At 36.3% G+C, this 19,559-nt stretch overlaps 1 protein-coding gene and 1 long non-coding RNA gene across 2 annotated transcripts; both read left to right on the top strand.

Moving 5' to 3' along the window:
• Window positions 1-2,652: 2,652 nt before the first annotated feature.
• Window positions 2,653-3,538, top strand: LOC142634555 (uncharacterized). The gene is made up of 2 exons (XM_075808856.1): window positions 2,653-2,872; window positions 2,976-3,538. The coding sequence occupies exons 1-2, from the start codon at window positions 2,653-2,655 to the stop codon at window positions 3,536-3,538; spliced, it is 783 nt and encodes a 260-aa protein (XP_075664971.1).
• Window positions 3,539-4,416: 878 nt separating this feature from the next.
• Window positions 4,417-5,714, top strand: LOC142637166 (uncharacterized). The gene is made up of 5 exons (XR_012844569.1): window positions 4,417-4,464; window positions 4,549-4,596; window positions 5,228-5,299; window positions 5,429-5,580; window positions 5,684-5,714. It is a non-coding gene; the product is annotated as an uncharacterized LOC142637166 (long non-coding RNA).
• The last annotated feature ends 13,845 nt before the right edge of the window (window positions 5,715-19,559 follow it).

A 19,559-nucleotide genomic window follows, 5' to 3' on the forward strand; every position in this document is an offset into this window, starting at 1 on the left:
ATTTTTGCATTGTGCAGCACTGTAGCTACGATAGTGTTTTGGTTTAGTTAGTCAGTTTTTTATTCCCGTTTATTCAATCCTTTTGTTTATTCAACTGGCACTGTAACTACAATGCGTAAAGTTTTTTTTTAAAAATTATTCTTTGTAATTGGTTTGTGTAAAAACTTAACACAATAGTGAAAATCTTGTAACTTAAATCATCATCCTAGTTATATGGTAATAATAACGCATAACACTATGTTGTTTGAACTTGACTTTATTATTTATTTATTTTTCTCATTTATAATGTAAATATGATTGTATTTGAATTGTCAGTCTGATTATGGTTCTTAATTATGTGAAAACACTAATAATTTTTTTTACACGTGATTTGATTTTAAAAACCATGTGAGTTTGACAATAAGAGATTTTATAATTTTTTTTATGAGAGAAATGTTATAAATTGAGTTAACTAGAATGCAGAACTCGATATACTATTAATTGTTTTTATATTTGTCAAATATTCAATTATTTAGATGTCTATGATTGAGTTTAATTAGTGAATTTTTTTATCATACGCAAGATCAATTGCAAGTGGTTATACATTATGGCAACTTTTATATTGATGCCAACAGGTTAGTGATGGATTTTCACTTTTTCTATGTATACTACGATGGAGAGATGTATTATCATGACTTGCATGGGTTGTCATACCAAGGCTCGAACCAAAAGCAAAATTGTGTTAGGGTAAAGCGTGGGATAGGGCTTATGAAATTGCAACGAAGAATATTGAAGGTGATGAGGTTAGACCACTCTAGGCATAAAATTTCCATCGTGTATCGAGCACCTCAACGGGTTCTAGACACCCATGTTTTCTACAATTCACTACAGTTATCGAGTGGCGCCCAAGTGAAGATGATGTGGGAAATTGTTGAGCAAATGGTGGTGAAAGGATTTTTTGCTTCGGATCTCTATGTCACTGTTGAGCCCACCATAGTAGAGGCCGGGGAGGGTTCACAACACACTGTTTTGGATGGAACTGTAGATGAGCACATTGACTCAATACCATTACAATCTTATCAAGGGTGTGCAGAAAACACAGGAGATGAGTATGGTACTGAACCGTGGCAAACATTTCCCCATGCTTCACACATTGAGGAGGAGCAAGGGCCCCAGGAAGTGCATGCAGGAGAGCATTTATCTCATGATGAGCTGCATGGGGGCACATCTGAACCCGAATATGATCACGGACTTGGTGACGATGCAACCGATATTGATGTTACTAGGGATGAGTTTGAGGAGCGTCTAGAAACCATGGGTGAACATGATGATGTTGATCATATCGAGGATGTGGTTGTAGAAGAGAATAGAGACACATGCCCTGGTCCCGATCCTACGCCGGAATGGTTCACCAACAACACTTGGGATAATATGTTTGATCCATCACCGGTTATGCAAGCAGAAGTATCAAGTTGGACGCCTGGGCAACAGCCAATGAAAGGAATGGTATTCGCGACTAAATTCGCGGTGCGACATGCATTGACTTGGTACGCACTGTGAGAGAATTTTAGGTTTAAAATTAAGCATTCAGACTCAGAGAGGCTGATGGTGAGTTGTGAGGATGATTCCTGCCCATGGTCAGTCCGTGCGATCTGTTGCAAGGGAGACAATGTCTGGAAGATCGCAAAATGCAAGGGCCCCCACACGTGCGACAAAATTCAGAATGCTCATGATGGACGGATGATTGATTCGGTGTTCCTAGCATACGTACTTAAGCGCTATATACGAGAAGACCCCGCGTATAAGATAAAGAACTTACGTCACGTTGCTTTGGCAGACTTAAAACACGAAGTATCTCACTACAAGGTATTCTTTAACTTGCATTCTTTTTTCAATACATGGAAGTATAAGCATGATTGTAATTCCCAAAACCCATGAATACCTGATGTTATGAAAAATGAAATTGAATTGAAAAAAAGAAAAAAAAACGAATAAAGAGAAAGAAATATTATCTTTATCTTATAGCCTTACAAGTCTTGATTTGTTTTCTTCAACTATGATTATTTGACTTGTACTTAATTTCTAACATAATCATTATGGTTCACATACAAGGTTTGGGATGCCAAACAAAAGGCCGTTGCAGCTATATACGGGGATTTTAAGGAGTCTTATGCAGAGTTGCCACGTTTTTTGGCAGGACTTAAGGATGCAAGTCCGGGTACAAAGTATAAGTTAAACGTGGACGATAATGAAGAACCAGGAACCTGTACATTCAAGTCCGTATTTTGGGCGTTTCGTCCATGTATTATTGGGTTCAAGAACTGTAGGCCTGTGATTAGTATTGATGCAACCCACCTCTATGGAAAATATAAAGGGAAATTGATGATTGCAATGGCGACAGATGCTAATAATAAGATTTATCCACTAGCCTTCGCCGTTGTGGAGAGCGAGAGCACAGAGACTTGGGGTTGGTTCTTGGCTTGTATAAGAAGGTATGTTACTGACCGGAGACACCTGTGTGTCATATCCGACGTACACCCCGGGATACAAGCTATCTTCGAGACACTAATCGAGACTATTTGCAGCCTCCCATGACGGAACATCGTTACCGCCTTCGTCATCTATGCGTAACGTGAACACTAGATGGAACAATGAAACTTTAAAGAACCTAGTATGGAGGGCAGCAAGTGCAACCCAGAGCGAAAGTTCAATGCCACCTTCGATTTAATTGAGAATGTGAACCGGGATGTGCACCAATATCTGAAGGATGTGCCCAAAGAGAAATGGGCTCTAACTTTTGACGAGGGTTACCGTTATGGGACGATGACTACAAACGTCTCTGAGTGCTTCAATGGTGTTCTAAAGGGTGCTCGTAGCCGCCCATTACGCAATGGTGAAATACACATGGTTCAAACTGAATGCTTATTTCGATGATCGTCGCAATAAGAGCATAGAGCAGTTGAATTCAGGGAAAAAATGGTGTAAATATGCCTTAGATATCTTCATGAGAAATAAGGAGAAGGCGGAGCATCACAGGGTGACAAGATTGAGTGCGCAACAACAGTCATATCAAGTAGATACACCGCATAATCCAGGGACTACTGGACATGGGGATCACACACATGGAGTTAATTTGTTGCAAAGAAGTTGCACATGTCAGAAATGGAAATTGTATAAGATACCATGTTCACATGTCATTGCAGTTTGTATTAGGTATCGACATGATGCAGAGCAGTACATTGACCAATGCTATAGCGTGGACGCACTGTTTCGGAGCTATGCTCCCGTTTTCCCTGTCTTGAAAGATAGATTATCATGGCCAGATCCTGAAGAAACTCGAAGGGTCCTCCCTAACCCCCAATTGATTCGAGAGAAAGGTCGCCCTGTCTCAACACGAATCAGGAATGAGATGGACGAGGGTGGGAAACGGCCTAGAACCACACCATGGAAGGAGGGCGGGAGGAAGGTGCAATGCGGGTTATGTGACCAAGAGGGGCATAACCGAAGAACATGCCCTAAGCGGAATGAGGCCCCGGCGAGTGGTGGTCTCGCGGACTAGGTACGCTAAGTTTGAACCGTGGCATCCTTCTAATTATTGAACGTGCAGAGTACAAACATTTTTTGACTACTCGATATGTACATGCATCAGTCCATCTTATGTGTTCTGCATTTACAGATACCATGCTATTCATAAGGAAGTCTATGACTAGTTCAGTATAAGTTTTGATAAATTTGGGCGTACCTCAACCCCACAACAGACGGAAATTTGCCAAGCGATTTTTAATAAAATTTTGGAGAACAATTGGCTTTCTTTTCATTCAATGCAGCAAGTATGATTTATTTTCTTGTTAATACTTGGTGTGATTCTGTACTCGATACTCTCATTTCTCGACCACTCTATTCTTTTATGCAAGAAAAAGAAAAAGAAGACTTCTCTATTCTTGTTTAGGTGTGCAATTATTGGATATTTTCCTGGTGTCTCCTTTTTGTTCTACAGCTTTTTTATTGTGGTCAATTATAGACTTTAATGGTGATAAATTTATTTAACCTCTTGTTACTAACACTTTATTCATACCATATTCAGCTTTACTGCGATACATGCAAAAGGTTCTTACATGGGGGGCATGGGTATTGTACCAATAAAAAATTTCTGTTTGGAGTTGAATTTTGGTGTTTTATGATATTCAAAACATTTACTCTATGTATTTGGTAGATCCTACTGTTATCTTACCATACTATCTAATATTATCTCCAAGCAACATTTGGTGTTTTAAAAAGAACTGCAGCAAAAAAAAAAAAAATGTTTGACTCATTAGTGGAAAGTTTTCTAGTTGCTGAGCATATTGAAGCCTACTTGGCTCTAATTGAAATTCTTGAGCAGAACTTATGAATATAAATGCAATGTGATTTTTTTTTTCTTTCGTCTCTTTAACACAGGATGATTCGTATCTGGACAGTTATATTAGCACAATTGGAGTTGACTTTGTAAGTATTTACCTTTGGGTTTTAATAGATGTTATATCAATTGAAGCAATATGATCCTAATTGTTGCATTCCACCTATTATCAGAAAATACGCACTGTGGAGCAAGATGGAAAGACCATAAAACTTCAGATCGTAAGCCTTCTTCCCCCCACTTTTTAAGTTCGGTAAAGTTGTATGGTTGTACTAGTTCCTGGAAATTTTTTAAACTGCCCAATCAGCAGTCCAAAGAAGTATCATTCGCATGCTGTATAATCCTTTCATTTCTTATTTTGCCTGCTTTTCTTTTTGGTGGTGGTTTTTTTTAGGGGGGGGGGGGTGGTGTTTCTTGTTCTTTAAATCTGGTGTAACGCATGATGTAAAAGTAAGCCACTGGCCATGGACTAAATGGCATCACCTCCCTCTAAAATAAGTGGTGGAGGGTGATGTTGTAGTTATAAATCAACATGGGTGTATGGGTTGTTTTTAGTTATCACAGGGAACAAGTAATAAAGAATGATTATGATAGTTGTGGTGGTGGTAAAAAAATCTACTATAATCCTTTGGTGGAATCTCTTTGTGGGTTGGGGTCATTTTTAACATGTTTACTTTTGGTTAATAGCCATCTTCATGCAGAAACTACTAACAAGATGGTTAAATATCCTAAATATTGTTAATGGATTGAAATTTGATCATTGGTTCATAATATGATGTTTATGTAGTGCAACATCCTATGATTGTTGCTGTTGTTTCTATCTGGCTGTTGAACTTTTTTTGGGATATTTAGTGGGATACTGCAGGACAAGAGCGTTTCAGGACAATCACTAGTAGCTATTACCGTGGAGCACATGGCATTATTGTAAGCTCTCTCTCTCTCTCTCTCTCTCTCTCTCTCAAATTTTCAGCATTTTGCTCATGGTTCTGCCCTGACGATTTGGTTTGACTGTTTAACTTTTTTCACACTGTTCTTGGTGTATGTGCCGTATAGTTTATGATGTGACAGACCAAGAGAGCTTTAACAATGTTAAGCAATGGTTGAGTGAAATTGACCGATATGCTAGTGAGAATGTAAACAAGCTTCTGGTTGGAAACAAGTCTGACCTCACTGCTAACAAAGTTGTGTCTTATGAAACGGCGAAGGTAGAACCATGGTCCTTCAATTGCTCTTCCTTGTTTTTTTCCTTTTACGGTATTATTGAGAACTCAAATAACACCGTTGCCTGTGATTTGATTGGGCTCGAAGGCGTTTGCCAATGAAATTGGCATTCCATTCACATGAAGTTTTTACATTGTCCCCCATGTTAGCTTATTGAATCTTATTTGGTGATTAGCCTCATATATCCCCTTCACTCTATTTTGATGAAAAGTGTTAGTAATTTGTGGAAGGTCTCGCGTACCGGTTGGATCAAGTTTTCAGAGTGGAAATACTCTTTTTTGATTCAGCCATGTATGTTTGCTTAAATGGATCCCAAGTTGGATATGGCTTACCGATTAGTGCGCACACAACACACGTTTATGAATAGGTAAGCAATTTTACTAAAATGCATTGAAGCGTATGCGACCAATGTACGCGGGGAGTGTACAAATGACACAAACACCTAAGTAGCTAGCACTTACGTAAAATAAAATAGGAAAAATTTGATTAAGTAATGGAAGTGGAATAGGGAATGACAAATCCCAAAAGCAAATAAAAAACGCTCTTCAGAAAGTGAGCTTGGTAAGGTGAGTGAACCATGCTATACTTTTGTAGGTTTATCTTATTCCAGATAATACTCCACATAAACACATTCCAGGCTAACCTCTTTCATCAAACTTTGCATGCTAAATCTCGAAACCTCAAAGCTAACCTCATGTAGTAAGACATGATCTACATACTCCTCATTCCTTTTACACTAGGTATCATTAATCCCAATTTCTTTTAATAACCCCCCTTGAGGATTTTCTGGAGGGCTTCTTTACAAACAATGAAAAGCTCCTCAGTGGAAGTGTGAGTTCACCAAATTTCATTCCAAGCAACATGTTTGCGGCAGCCAAGAAAGGCCTTATTTTAAAAAGCTAACCGCAAATAATTAGTACTACCGTTCGCCAACCTCATGTATCTTCTTAAACCCCCCGCACCTTAGCTCCCTGCAAGAGCTCAAAATAAATTAACATGGTGTGCACCTCTCAATCTTGTAGAGGTATTTCAAAAATTAGGACACCTATGCAAAACCCCTGCAGACAAGCTATCTTGTTTACCACTGTAGTGTCCTTGTCTGCCAAGGAGAAGGATTTGTAAACTAAACTCTTCGCATGTCTCCGTGCACCACATCTTATGGCAGAAATGAACCCTACTGCCATCCCTCCCACTGTACAAAAAAAGGTGCAACTAAAAAACCCCTCCCACCCTGTTCACTGATTAGCATCAAGACTCTTACTGGGAACTATATTGCTATGGGGCAATCTTTTTCATGTTTTCTGCTGGTACAGGATGGTTAAGATGCTGTATACTCTTGCTTTTTATTTCTTAATGTATGTCATGTAGATATGAGTGAACTTCTTACGTTTGAGTGGTACTTATATGGTATTTGAATGGTAATTTTACACTTTTTACTAGCTCTGAAGCGACGTTTACTATATTTATTTGCCCAATAGTTTGCAGTTAAATTTATCTCTAGCTTGTCACAACGTTTGAAATTATATTTTATTTGTTAATTATGTTGTTTCACTGGGGTTATGTAATTGGTGTTTTAATTAGCTCAACAGAAAAGTCTGTGTTCCAAAACTTGGAGGAGAAGAAGAAGATTGTATCAGAAGATTCACTATAATGCCACGTCTTCAAAACTTGGAAATCCTTGTTTGCACAAAGTTAAAGTTGGTGCCGAACTTCCTTCATACAACTCCATTACGTAAACTAGAGATCTCAACATGTCCAATTCTGGAGAAATGCTTCAAAAGAGGGACAGGAGAGGACTGGCCCAAGATTTCCCACATCCCTAACATCATCATTGATTACAAGTATGTGCGAGGCAGTCAAGAATATATGCCAGATCCAAGGTAACTTCTTCGGACACTTCTTCTTTTCGTTGGGCTTCTTCTTTTATTTTGCAATATATCAATATTAAATTAATAAAAATTTGCATTTAGATAAAACAACTCCAATTGCTCTCGCTAATTTCCTTCTGTTATTGACTAAACTGAAATAACTCATATGGTTTTCTTTTGGGCATGTAGGATTTTCGCAGCTATGATGAGTAAGAAGAGGATGAGGAAGAAGAGGTTGAGGAAGAAGAGGATCTAAAATTGTTTAGACTAATAAAAAATGATCATGGTAGCAAATCTTACTCATTTGCATATAGAGAAAACAACTCCAATTGCTCTTGCTAATTTCCTTCAGTTTGGGCATGTAGACTAATTTGAAATTACTCATAAGGTTTTCTTTTAGGCATGTAGATTCTTTCAAGCTCGTCAGATGATGAAGACAGTGAAGAGGATGACGAACACAGTGAAGAGCATGATGAAGAAGAGCACACCGAAGAAGAGGACGTATGATTTCTGTGTTTCTAGGTTCAAACAAAGATTTTTGGATGGCAATGGTGTGAGATGATTTGTTTGCATGGGCAAAGTTCATTCTTGGCTTGATTCAGTGATGCAAGTCTAAAATCCATTCATGGGTAGCTTCTTTAAACTTTTCTTCTGCTTCGTCTTTTTTTTTTTATTAGAACTAAATATTGATTAATTATCCTACTCATCTGTCAAAAATTCCCTAAAAAAAAAAAAAAACCATTGGAAGCTAAATTTATAAGATTTTGGCCAAAATCTCAAAGACACCGACACCAATGGCTCAATCCTATGTTCTCTTTTGTGTGTGCTTTTGATATACATATTAAATAACAACTCCTGATCACACTTCATTTATAATATTTTAAAATGTCCTGTCAATTGTAAGATCAATGACCTTTTATATGGAAATAACTACAAATAGGTCCTTTCGAGTACATTTTTAAAGTTGTTAATGCTTTAATAGGATATCTTAATCTCTATAAATTTGTTGAGTGACTCTATAAACAAAGTGAGGTTCTGTCCACATTGATCTGACTTCAGCAAGGATAAACCTAATGATTTAAAACATGTACTTCAGTAATTGTTAATTCTCAGTTCATGTAAAGTTTGAAGCAGTACTTCTGTCCACATTGATCATTTTCATGATGTTAGTTAATTTCCCCTTCGGTGAAATGAAGTGCCGATGTGGTACCATTTGTTTAACATTATGTTCTGATCTTATGCAATGCATTTTCAGGTTCCAGTTTTTTAGTTTCCCAATGTGTCACTGGTTGAAAAGTTCTGGTCTCTTCACAATCATTGTTATTATGAGTTTATTCAATTTACAATTAATCAATTTCAAGCAAAACATTATGATATTGATTTATAGAATTTTTGTTTGGGTATAAAAAAGACGAGAAATTCCCCTTTTTCAGAGTTCATAAATTTAGCTACAAGTTCAGATTTTTGGATGATGATGGTGAAAAATTATTGGTGTTTGTGTGTGTGTCAGCAAGTTCAGCATCGGCTTGATTAGGCTTTGCAATTTTGATCCAGTCATGGGTAACACCTTCTTCTTCATCAACTTCTTTTATTTCACCAAAGTTGCAATTAATTATCCTACTCATCCCTTAAAAATTCCTTCAAAAAGATAATAATCACAACTTTGGTAGATTAATTTAAGATTTTGGCCAAACTCATATAGACACTGACATGAATGGTTCAATCTGGTACGCTCACTATATGAAGCTTTAGCAGAATGTGTGGAAGATTCTCTATTGAAAAGAAAAGAAAAAAAAATCTGAATGAATGTTGCTCAAATTTTAACTTTACATGTTGGCTTTCTTTTGTAGTCAATCCAAGTTGCTGACACATGAAATGAAATCTATGTAACTCTAGTCTTAAGAAGAAAGAGAGGAGCTCTCAAGGCTTTAAAATGTTTTTGTTAATTATCAAGTACAGAAGTTATAGGGTTAGGTAATTGCTATTTGTCAAGTCATAAAGAAATATCATATGCTTCTTTATTGTTTTGGAGTCTGAAGTATTTCATTACATGAGGTATATCATATGCTTATTTCGATAACAGCAGGAAAGAAGAAGAAACTACATATACCTTGGCTTTGTTAGTTGGATCATTTTCTCCTCTACTCTGAGATATATCTTGATATTTTCTTCTTAATCATTTGTCTGTTTTTCCTTATCATTTTGTCCATCCTTGATAATCGCATGTTAAATATATAATTCTTTTTGGCTTCATTTGAACCAAACATCTGATGCTAATATCTAGGGATGTACATTTTGTGATGAATCAAATTTTCACATATGGATGGGCATTTGAGAAAGGGCCACAGAAGCAGGTCCTCTATCATTTCATAATGGAAGCAAGGATGTGCATCATGGAACATATCATGTGCAATCCATATTATATGGTGGTAGATGAAAGGTGAGCTAGGCAATTAACCGCTTTCAACTCATATAATTTCTGGCCTTATGTTTTAGGTTTGAAATTTGTTTGCTAATTTTCTTGGTTAGTGCTATACATTTAGGAGATTGATGAATGCAAAAGTGTGTGGATTTCTTGTCTCAGTGATTGAAGAGTTTCGTGTCATGGAAGAGGGGGAAGAGTGCGATGTTACTACCCGGAGTGGAGAGGATGAGAAGAAGAAGAAGAAGGCAATGAAGCCATATATAACTATTGTTTGCTCTAGGAAATTCAATTTTGATTCACCTGAAGGTAACTTTATGTTCTTTTTCTTCTTCTGATCCTATTGCATTTGCATTTGCTTTTTTCCAATTGGAAAAAAAGTGCAGAACAGTGACTTCAGAACAATGCATACATTTTTCAACCACCGCATTTGCAGGAGGAAATTTTTTGCCCAGTTAATATTTGCCTGGAGGTGTTTTCATTACTCCATTGTTTTTATCAATCAGGTTATTGATTGCCTAGTATGGAGATATTAACATACAATTTTTCTGTCCCTCTCAACATCAGGCTGACAGTTTCGAAGAGGCCATAAATATTGTTAACAGAAACAAGTACTTCCTTAAATTTTCTTCTCTTGTTGTATATATTACCATACTTTTTCTAATTCTCTTAAAGAAGTATTACATGTGATTTGTATGTGACTTGTAGTTCTGGAACAGATATGGCAATGGGGCTTCTATATTTACTACATCTGGTGTAGCTGCAAGGAAATTTCAAACTGAAATTGAAGCTGGCCAGGTAAGAGTCACTTCATCAATTATTATGTCTTAGAGCTTCGTACATATTAGTTTTCATGTGGATTCCTATGGATTCATATGCATGGCTAAGAGAAGCCAAACTTGCAAATCAGTAATTTCCATTCCTTCTTTCATTGTCAGTCCAATATAACAATTTAATCTATCATTTATTTTTATTTTTTTTACTCTAGTGTTTCGCATCAACCACTCGATGGTTTGTGGTATTCACAGGCTCTTACACTCTCAAGATGACACTGGAGGATGGTAACAATCAACTGTTGACCTGCATTAGCTTCAAATTCGCATCGCCTTTGGATCTTCTGCGTCCGATAGTTGAATACCTTGCTCATGTTTGCGGTGTTGCAACGTGGTGTTGATTAGAAAATGACTTGTGGCCATGAAGCTACAAGGTATCCAGCTTTTCTCATCCTCATAAGCCTTGTCGAGTCGAATCATACCGTTCCTCCCTCGCTCCCACAATGGATGTCAAAATATATTGGTCCAAGATACAAGAACTCTCTTATTTGTATGCTTAATAGGGACATTTCCCGCACAGAGAGGTCGGATAGTGAAGATGTCGCTGGATTGGTCGAAGAATGGCCTTCTAAGAAAGACATAGGCCATATGTTTGAGTTTATAGCATGTTATGTTGCATGTGAAAGAGCTAATGTCTCAAAAAGTGTCCTGAGTCAGATTTTAGAATACTTGACATCACAAAATAATTTTCCAACTAGTGTTTCCTCTCATCACATAACTTCAACAAGAAGGGAGAAGCAGGGGCTTGCCCTTCTAGATTTTATATGGTTTGTGATTTGAAATTTTGTTCAATTGTTGATCTCACTTTTTTTTTAGTTTGCTTAAAACAAGTGAGGGAAAGGGGGATTCAAATCTAGGTTCTCCTCGTAAAAGAGACCGAGCATATTCATTGAGCCACAAAGCTCTTGGTTGATAATCTCACATTTGGTTAAATTTCCATGATGACATCAATGAGTTATCTGCAGGGGGTGTGGGTTATAGAGACTATTTACAAAGATTTTATTTTTTACTTTTATAATTTGTAAACTCCTTATATAGTATAAATTGCCTTAATCGGCTCGCAATGGTTTTTCTTTTGGAGATGTTTTTTCTACTTTATCATTTGGTGCATTGCCAATTGGTGGTTAATAATCACAATCTTGCGGAAGACAAAATTGAGATAAATTGATAATTAATCAATAATTTCGGTGGATTTTCAACTAAAGGATCTAAAAAGATTTCAACCATGAATTTAAAATATGGGATAAATATTGCCACCAGTCATTTCAAATCAATTGTTGTCAAATAGGGAAGTTTATTGATATGCTAAGGTTAAAATTTCTATCTTATTTAAAATTTACAAGAAAAAGAAAAAGAAAAAAAAAGAAACAAAAGCAGAGAGTTAAGGCGTGACGTGTAGGAAATTATTTGATTTGAGAAAAAAAGCTCGGTGGTTTAGTTGTTTCAAATGTTAGATCTGTTTCAATGGGCTCATGGAACCTTTGGAAGTGGAATGCCAAAGGATGATCAGAGTCTTTGATGACAATGGAGATGGACGAATTGATTTCAAAGAATTTGTCAAAGAATTTAAATAATGACATTCAGTATTACGTTAGAAAAGCGAGTTTTACTCACGGAATATTGAGTTTAGACCATAATTTTCACCAAGCACTTATAATTCTTGCAAACACTAATACAAGTACATCTTTTCGTAACATACCAACAACGAACAACAGGGAAAAAATGAGCAAGTGATTTCCTATAAACTTAGCCAAAAGTAATGAACAATTCATCTTTAGATTTGCAAAAGGTGCACGTACAATAGGATCATTTGCCCTCATGATCAACAACATTTTGTATTGCACAAAACGTGTAGACATCAACAACAACGTTGAATGTTCGTAGGTAGAAATTTTTGGAAGTCATCACTACTTGAATCTGAGAAGTCTGAAATGTCACTTTCATCATCTAACGCAGTAATTTCATTAATAGACTTCATGGCTCGCTCTTGCGCCTTCCCCTTTAGATGCTTCCTAGCTTTTTGGACTGCATGAAAACGGTCTAACCGCCTTTGCATTTGATTGTTCTCTTGTTCAAGGCGAGCAAGTATGTTGGCGGTGCTCATCTCTAGGTAACTCGGCCGAGTGTGCCTTAGGAACTCGTAACCCGTGCCATCGACAATACACCTCCAACTCACACCTCTTCTCGTATAGGGTTGACCATGGTGGTTCTCGCTACGGTGAACTCCATTGCGGTGGTATCTCGTACTTAGTTTTGTAGGTTTTCCGACCATGATGTGGCCAACGCTTCCAAGACTCTCGTACGTGTATATTGGCATGTTAACGAAATCTCTCTTCTTTCCAACCCATTTCCCTCCATAGTGGTCTCGTGTATGTTTGTAGTTGTTGATCCGCCGGAACTTGTGATAATTCATTTGTTGAAGTAGATTGAAACTTGTTTCTACGTGTACGAGATGATGTTGAGGCGTTGCGACTCATAGCTTACTCAACCTACAAAGTTAGTGGTGTAGGAATAAGAAAAGAATTGTGGTACATTTATAACCTCATTCCACTGTGTATTCAATAATAAAATTTAACATATTCATGCTTGTCATGTCAATACATGCTGGAAAACCACTATACGAATTTTTTGTTCAAATGTTCCCAATGTCATAGTGAGATTCTCTTATTCTAGGCAGTAGTTGCAGTGTACTGCCATGACTATTCAGCTGAACAGTATTCATGTGAAGAGTATTTAGCATGCTTGTGTTTCATCTGACATGAACTTGACAAGACAATACTGAGTTGTGTTAAATGCATCATAAACTTTTCAGGGGTCTTCTGCATCCTTGAAAACAGTGCATTGCAAAATGATGCAGATCTGTGTATTGACATGAGTGTGAATGATATGACTAGATAGGGTTCAACAATGCCGAGCTATTGAGCAGCACATGTAGCACTATGAATATCAGTGTAGCAATGGTGGACAGCTGACCCCCAAACTCGAGAATTTGTTTTAATAAATTTAGATTTTGAATAAGGGCTCTCAACCTAAATTTGTTGTCTCCAATTATATATGCAAGTACACAAAGATGGATCGAAACTGACCAAAATGGAACAAAGTGGACTGAATGGACCAAATTAGACCAAATCAGACCAAAACAGACCAAATCAGACCAAATCAGACCAAATTAGACCAAATTAGACCAAATCAGACCAAATCAGACCAAATTAGATCATCATCATCATCTCCATCGGCATGAACATCATCATCCTCTACATGTGTAGAATACTCATATTGAGCATCCGGAATCGCAACTTGTAACTATGTCTTTCTTTCCTCAAAAGTTGTAACTATATCGACAAATGCCCATGGGATTGCCTCTTGATGAAGGAGTGGAAAAGAAAATTAGAATACATTCACTTTAGGGATGCATAGATACTTTTAGGTATTTCTTTGTAAATGCAGACTGAATTCCAATGAACAATCTAATTCAATCATTTTTCTGTAATTTGTGCAATTGAGTACCTTTTTTTTCAATGGGTGCAGCGGAAGTTGTGCACACAGCATTTTTTTATTCAATGGATGAAAGGTGAATACAACAATTTTTTACTTAAATGGATGGAAGGCTAATTAGACTGGCCTGAAGAAACTGCGAAGTTGCCAACTAGCAGTAAAAACTAAAAACAAAGCCATTCTATAGATACAACTTTGGATATCTTCCTTGGAAATATCAGGATCATTCTTTTGTTCACTAGATGCTTTTCTGTTGTACCTCCAGTGATGATATAAAAAAAACATTTGGTTGTAGTGGTAGATGTTTTGAGCTTAGTAAACGTTTGGTTGTCCTTTTTTTTTTCCATCATTGTCATGGAGACTTATGGTTTGGCTCCTCATTTTTTTAATAGATTTGTTTTTATCCGGTTAAAAAAAGGTGCATGACCCAAGAACCTCGGGCCAATCCAGATTAGTACTCGCGCTTCAAAAACTCGGGTACTGTTCACAGTACTCGAGCACATGAAGCTCGAGTCTTACTCGCGTATAACCCACAGCAGTTCCAGTGTCAATCCAGATTGGTAACCGAGTTTCCTAAACTCGGGTACCAGATCATACAATACTCGAGTTCTTTAAACTCGAGTACTTGGGGACATTTTTTTAACATTGATATTCCACGCTGGCATGCCACGGTGGAAGTGTAAAATCCAGTACTCGAGTTTGGTGAACTCGAGTACTGGAAAAAGTGGTACATCCCCAATTAGTTCCGAAACAGTGGTTTCTGCCTAAATTTTTTTAGAAATGGTGGTATTGGGCCGATTTGGCCCTGACAAGTTTGTCTACAAACTTTTCTAAGTTTCATTTAATTTAAAATTGTACTTTTTTCTCAAATAACTAAATAAAATATTACTAAAAAAAATTCTACTTCCAAAAATGGTAGTAATAGTCTACTCTATATAAAACTTGATTACTTAAATTTTAAGAAATATAAAATTTTATTTTACTAAAATTCTTTTTATGAAAAGTTTTAAATTATATTTAAAAAAGTAATATTTACTTTAATTAGAAAATTAAAAAAAATTCACTCACTAATTATTAATATTGTCTCAATTTGTTTATACATTTTAAAATTAAAATGTCCATTGCATAGGTATTTGTGTTTGTGTGTGTGTCAACATTAGTAAAAAAATCAGACCACCTCATATGTTAGTCAGGTCTAGAAGAAAATTAACAAAACAAAAAGAAAGACTAAAATAGCTCACTTTTTGAAATTTTAAAGACTAAAATTGATCATTTTAAACATTAAGAACTAATAACCAATTTACAATTATACACTACAAAAAAAAAAAAAAAAAAAAAACCTGAACTATTTCAGCCATTTATAAATTGCTGCTATAGGTTCGATAGGGTTATGTCAGCGATTTCATAGCAGTGGTTATAGGCCGGCGCTGTTTGTTTAGTGACAAAATAGACCATATTGGACTATTGTGGTGGCTTCAAAACTGTTGCTATTGGTTTTTCCTAAGATTTAAAAAATAAAAAATAAAAAAAAACATTGATAGTTGTATTCTAAACTTCTTTAGGTCATTTATTTTAAATAAAAAGTCACTTTAAAAAAAAATAAATTTACCTTTTGCACCAGTGGTGAATTTATTACAGTTATGTTTACCTTTTTTAGGAAAAACAAGAGTACATACCAAAAATTGAGTTGAGTATTGGATCACAGTGTAAGTATCATACTTAAACTAATTTTTGCCTTGAATTGGTGTTGTTATATATGTTTGGTTTAGCAGCTGTTTTATTATTATTATTTTTATATGGTGTTGTTTCTGATTAAGGTGTTAGTTGGAATTTATTTTGTCATTATATGTTATTATGATGTTCTCTATATATCACTTTTGTTTATAAAGTTTGACTAGAGAACTTTCTACAAGTGAACTAATATAGATTGGAGAATGAATTGAAGCTAATGCAAACATATGACCCAAAAGTTAGTTTTTATTAAACTTATATATTTTACCTATATTTAATAAAACAGAGGATTATGAGCATCATTAAGATCTGATAGGATTATTAAATAGTCATATAACATAAGGGCAAGATAGCTTATGCACCTTAGATTTTGTTCTCTACAATCCATTTGTTTTGTCAATTGGTTTAGCCTTACTTTATGAGATTCCAAAAATCTTAATACTAGGATTTGTGGTAAGTTCCAATTTTTTATCGGAAATTGAGTTTGATCTTGATGTAAAATATGTATTTTTGCATTATCAATTTCCTTTGTAGTTATTGTTGTGTGCATATGTTGCACATTTTGTATGACTTAGACTCAAGAATTGTGTGTCACTTCTTACTTTGGTGAGTCTCGATTGAGCAAATTTAAGGTTTTGAGAATTTTACATCCATTCAAAAAAGTGAATGTGTCACTAAAGTGAATATTATGTTCTTCCAATGCCTTTCAAAGAGTATAGATAATTTATTTTAGCTTTACTAGTTTTAGATGAATTGCACGAGATTGATTAATAATCTTTCTCTAATTGTATTTCTTACACAATTATATATGATTAAAGTGTATTTTTTTAGATGGCATTGTGTGATGAAGTTTGTAATTTTGAACCTTTTTTTTTTGTTCATTTTCATGTTGATGTCCCTTCATGCAAAATAAATATTTAATTTTTATTAATCCAGCTCTTGCATTGTACGGATTAGTGACTAGTATTAACAAATACATCAATCCCAAGCAACACCATTCACCAAGTTGGGTCATTGCACTTGTGAGGATGCACCATGTTATGACGTGATCACCCATCACAATTGTACACTAAAATTACTACCAATGAACTCACTAAAAGAGGTTTATGATTTTTTTTTTTTTAGTTTGGATGAGCAACACTCCAGGAAAATGTCATGGCAAAGACTCATAGAGAAGAATGTTTAGAAACTCTTGAGGGGTGGTCTACTAACAGTTTTGACTAAAGGAAGCAACAGTTTATCAAAAAGCTTAGACCATAGGTCGCCCAAAGAAAATCATGCTAAACGAATCTAATTTAGTTGAATTTAAGCTATGTATCAAATTTATTCTAATCAGTATTAGATAAATAATTATGGAAATGTTTTATTTATTCAAATAAATTAGTTTTGATTATGATGAGTTATGATTAGTTTCATTGATAGATGAAATTAATATTTATGTTAATCTAAAAAAAAAAGTTCTCTCCCGTGCGTGGAGTTCTCTCTCTCAGTGATAGCACGAGTTCCTCCCTCCCTTGGTCTATTACCAAGGGTATTGTTTTTTGTTTCTTCACAAAATCATGGCTGGTGAGGTTGTTGACAGTATGGAAAGAATGAAGCTAACATCAGAGGAAGAAGAAATTATTGATATTTCGGATGAAGGGAGACTAGAAGCTTTGAGAGTTGTCATCTGAGTCTGATCGGCAAATTTCTAAAGTGCAAACCCTTTAATAATATGGCAACCAAGAATACAATACGAAGGGCTTGGGGAGTTGATGATACTATGCAAATTCTAGAGGTGGGGCCAATTTGTTTCAATTTAAATTTCAATATGAGTTTGAGATGAATCGGATTTTTAAGGGTGGTCCTTGGTCGTTTGATAACCAACTTCTCATGCTTGAACAATGGAAGAAAGGTATGACGGTGGGTAATATAATTATGGAGAAAGCTTCATTATGGGCTCAAATATGGGGTGCTCCCTTAGATATGATTTCACCTCAGGTTGCTAAGGAAGTTGAAGGCAGATTGGGTGAAGTTGAAGAGGTGGAATGGAAGAAAAGCGAGGATGACATTAATTTTTTTATGCGTGTTAGGGTTGCTATGTCTATATCGAAGCCTCTAAGACGAGGAGGGTTCCTGGCTGGGTCGGATGGAGAGCGTTCATGGGTATCGTTTAAATATGAACGGCTTCCCATGTTTTGCCATTATTATGGGATCTTAGGGCACGACTTGAAACACTGTGTAGCGCACTATGCAGTAGAGAAGAATGGTGGTACTATTGACTATCAGTATGGAGATTTCTTAAAGGCAGCAGGTGGTAGAGTTCGGGTTCTAGTTCATCAATATACCAATCCCAAATCCTTTACGGAGGAGGGTGCAAGCAGTGGTTAGATAAAAGATCCAAGTTCGATGGTACAATCCTTGAAGACAGCGGTGGCAGAAAGGCAGGTAGGGCACGAAAACCCTAGGGTGAGTGATAAGGTTGAGGCTGAGAATCTAGGAGGAGTCACAGATTTTATGCAAGCTGATGGAGTGTTTTGCGCCAGCCATACTAACGTGGAGCAGTGTAATTCTGAGGCAGCCAATCAAAGCTCGGTTATCATGCTATCTTTAAATGGTAAGGCTGATTTACATCTAAGGACTGGGAAGGAATTTTCACATTTTGATTCGGCTAAGGTGCATGTGGAAATTAAGTCAGATGGCATTCAAGATCACATGTCTCTCACTACTGAATTGTCAAAGGTTGGAGCTGGGCTGTCTAACTCTAAGCCCAAAACTACATGGACATGGATTAATAGCCAAGGCACTTACACTACCAGCACTTGGAAAGAGAGACATGAGGGATGATGTGGGTGAGCAGATTGATGAGTATGAGACTAAGAGAGGGAAGGTGATCAATGAGGAAGGAATTTCCAAAAATATATTGGTGGGGGTGGACAGCCACCCTTGCTAGAAGTAATGAGGCTGTTAAGCTAGAACTGCCAAGAGCTTGGAAACCCTTGGACAGGTCGAAGCTTTCGCAAGATTGTGAGGGAACAAGCTCCCAGAGTCTGTTTTCTTATGGAAACAAGACTGGATAAGGATAGATTTGAAAATTTATATGGTAATTTGCCATATCATAATAAGATTGTTGTGAAGCACCCTAACTTAGGTGGAGGGTTGGCACTTTTGTGGAAAAATTCTATCAAATTGGAGATTATTAACTATACTGTAAACCATGTTTTGGCTGTGGTTACAGAGGAGGATGGTTTTAAGTGGTTTTTGACTTGTTTTTATGGGTGGTTGGAAGCACAACAGAAGGAAAAATATTGGAGGTTGCTGGAACATTTGAAGACCTTTGTGGAGGGACCTTGGTTGGTTATAGGGGATTTTAACGCTTTTTTACATGCGTCGAAGAAGAAAAGCAAAAGACCACCACAATTTTCATAGGTTGATGCATTCAGGGAACCTTTGAAGTCTTGTCAACTTCAAGATTTGGGTTACAAAAGATATCCTTTTACATGGAATAATAAGAGACCAGGTGAGGCAAATACTAAAATTAGATTGGATAGAGCCATGCCCACTAAAGATTGGATAGGGAAATTTCAAATGAGCAATGTGATACACTTATCAGCACATGCTTTGGATCATTTACC

The sequence above is a fragment of the Castanea sativa genome, chromosome 5, assembly GCF_040712315.1.
Source record: "Castanea sativa cultivar Marrone di Chiusa Pesio chromosome 5, ASM4071231v1".
In the NCBI taxonomy this organism is placed as follows: domain Eukaryota; kingdom Viridiplantae; phylum Streptophyta; class Magnoliopsida; order Fagales; family Fagaceae; genus Castanea; species Castanea sativa.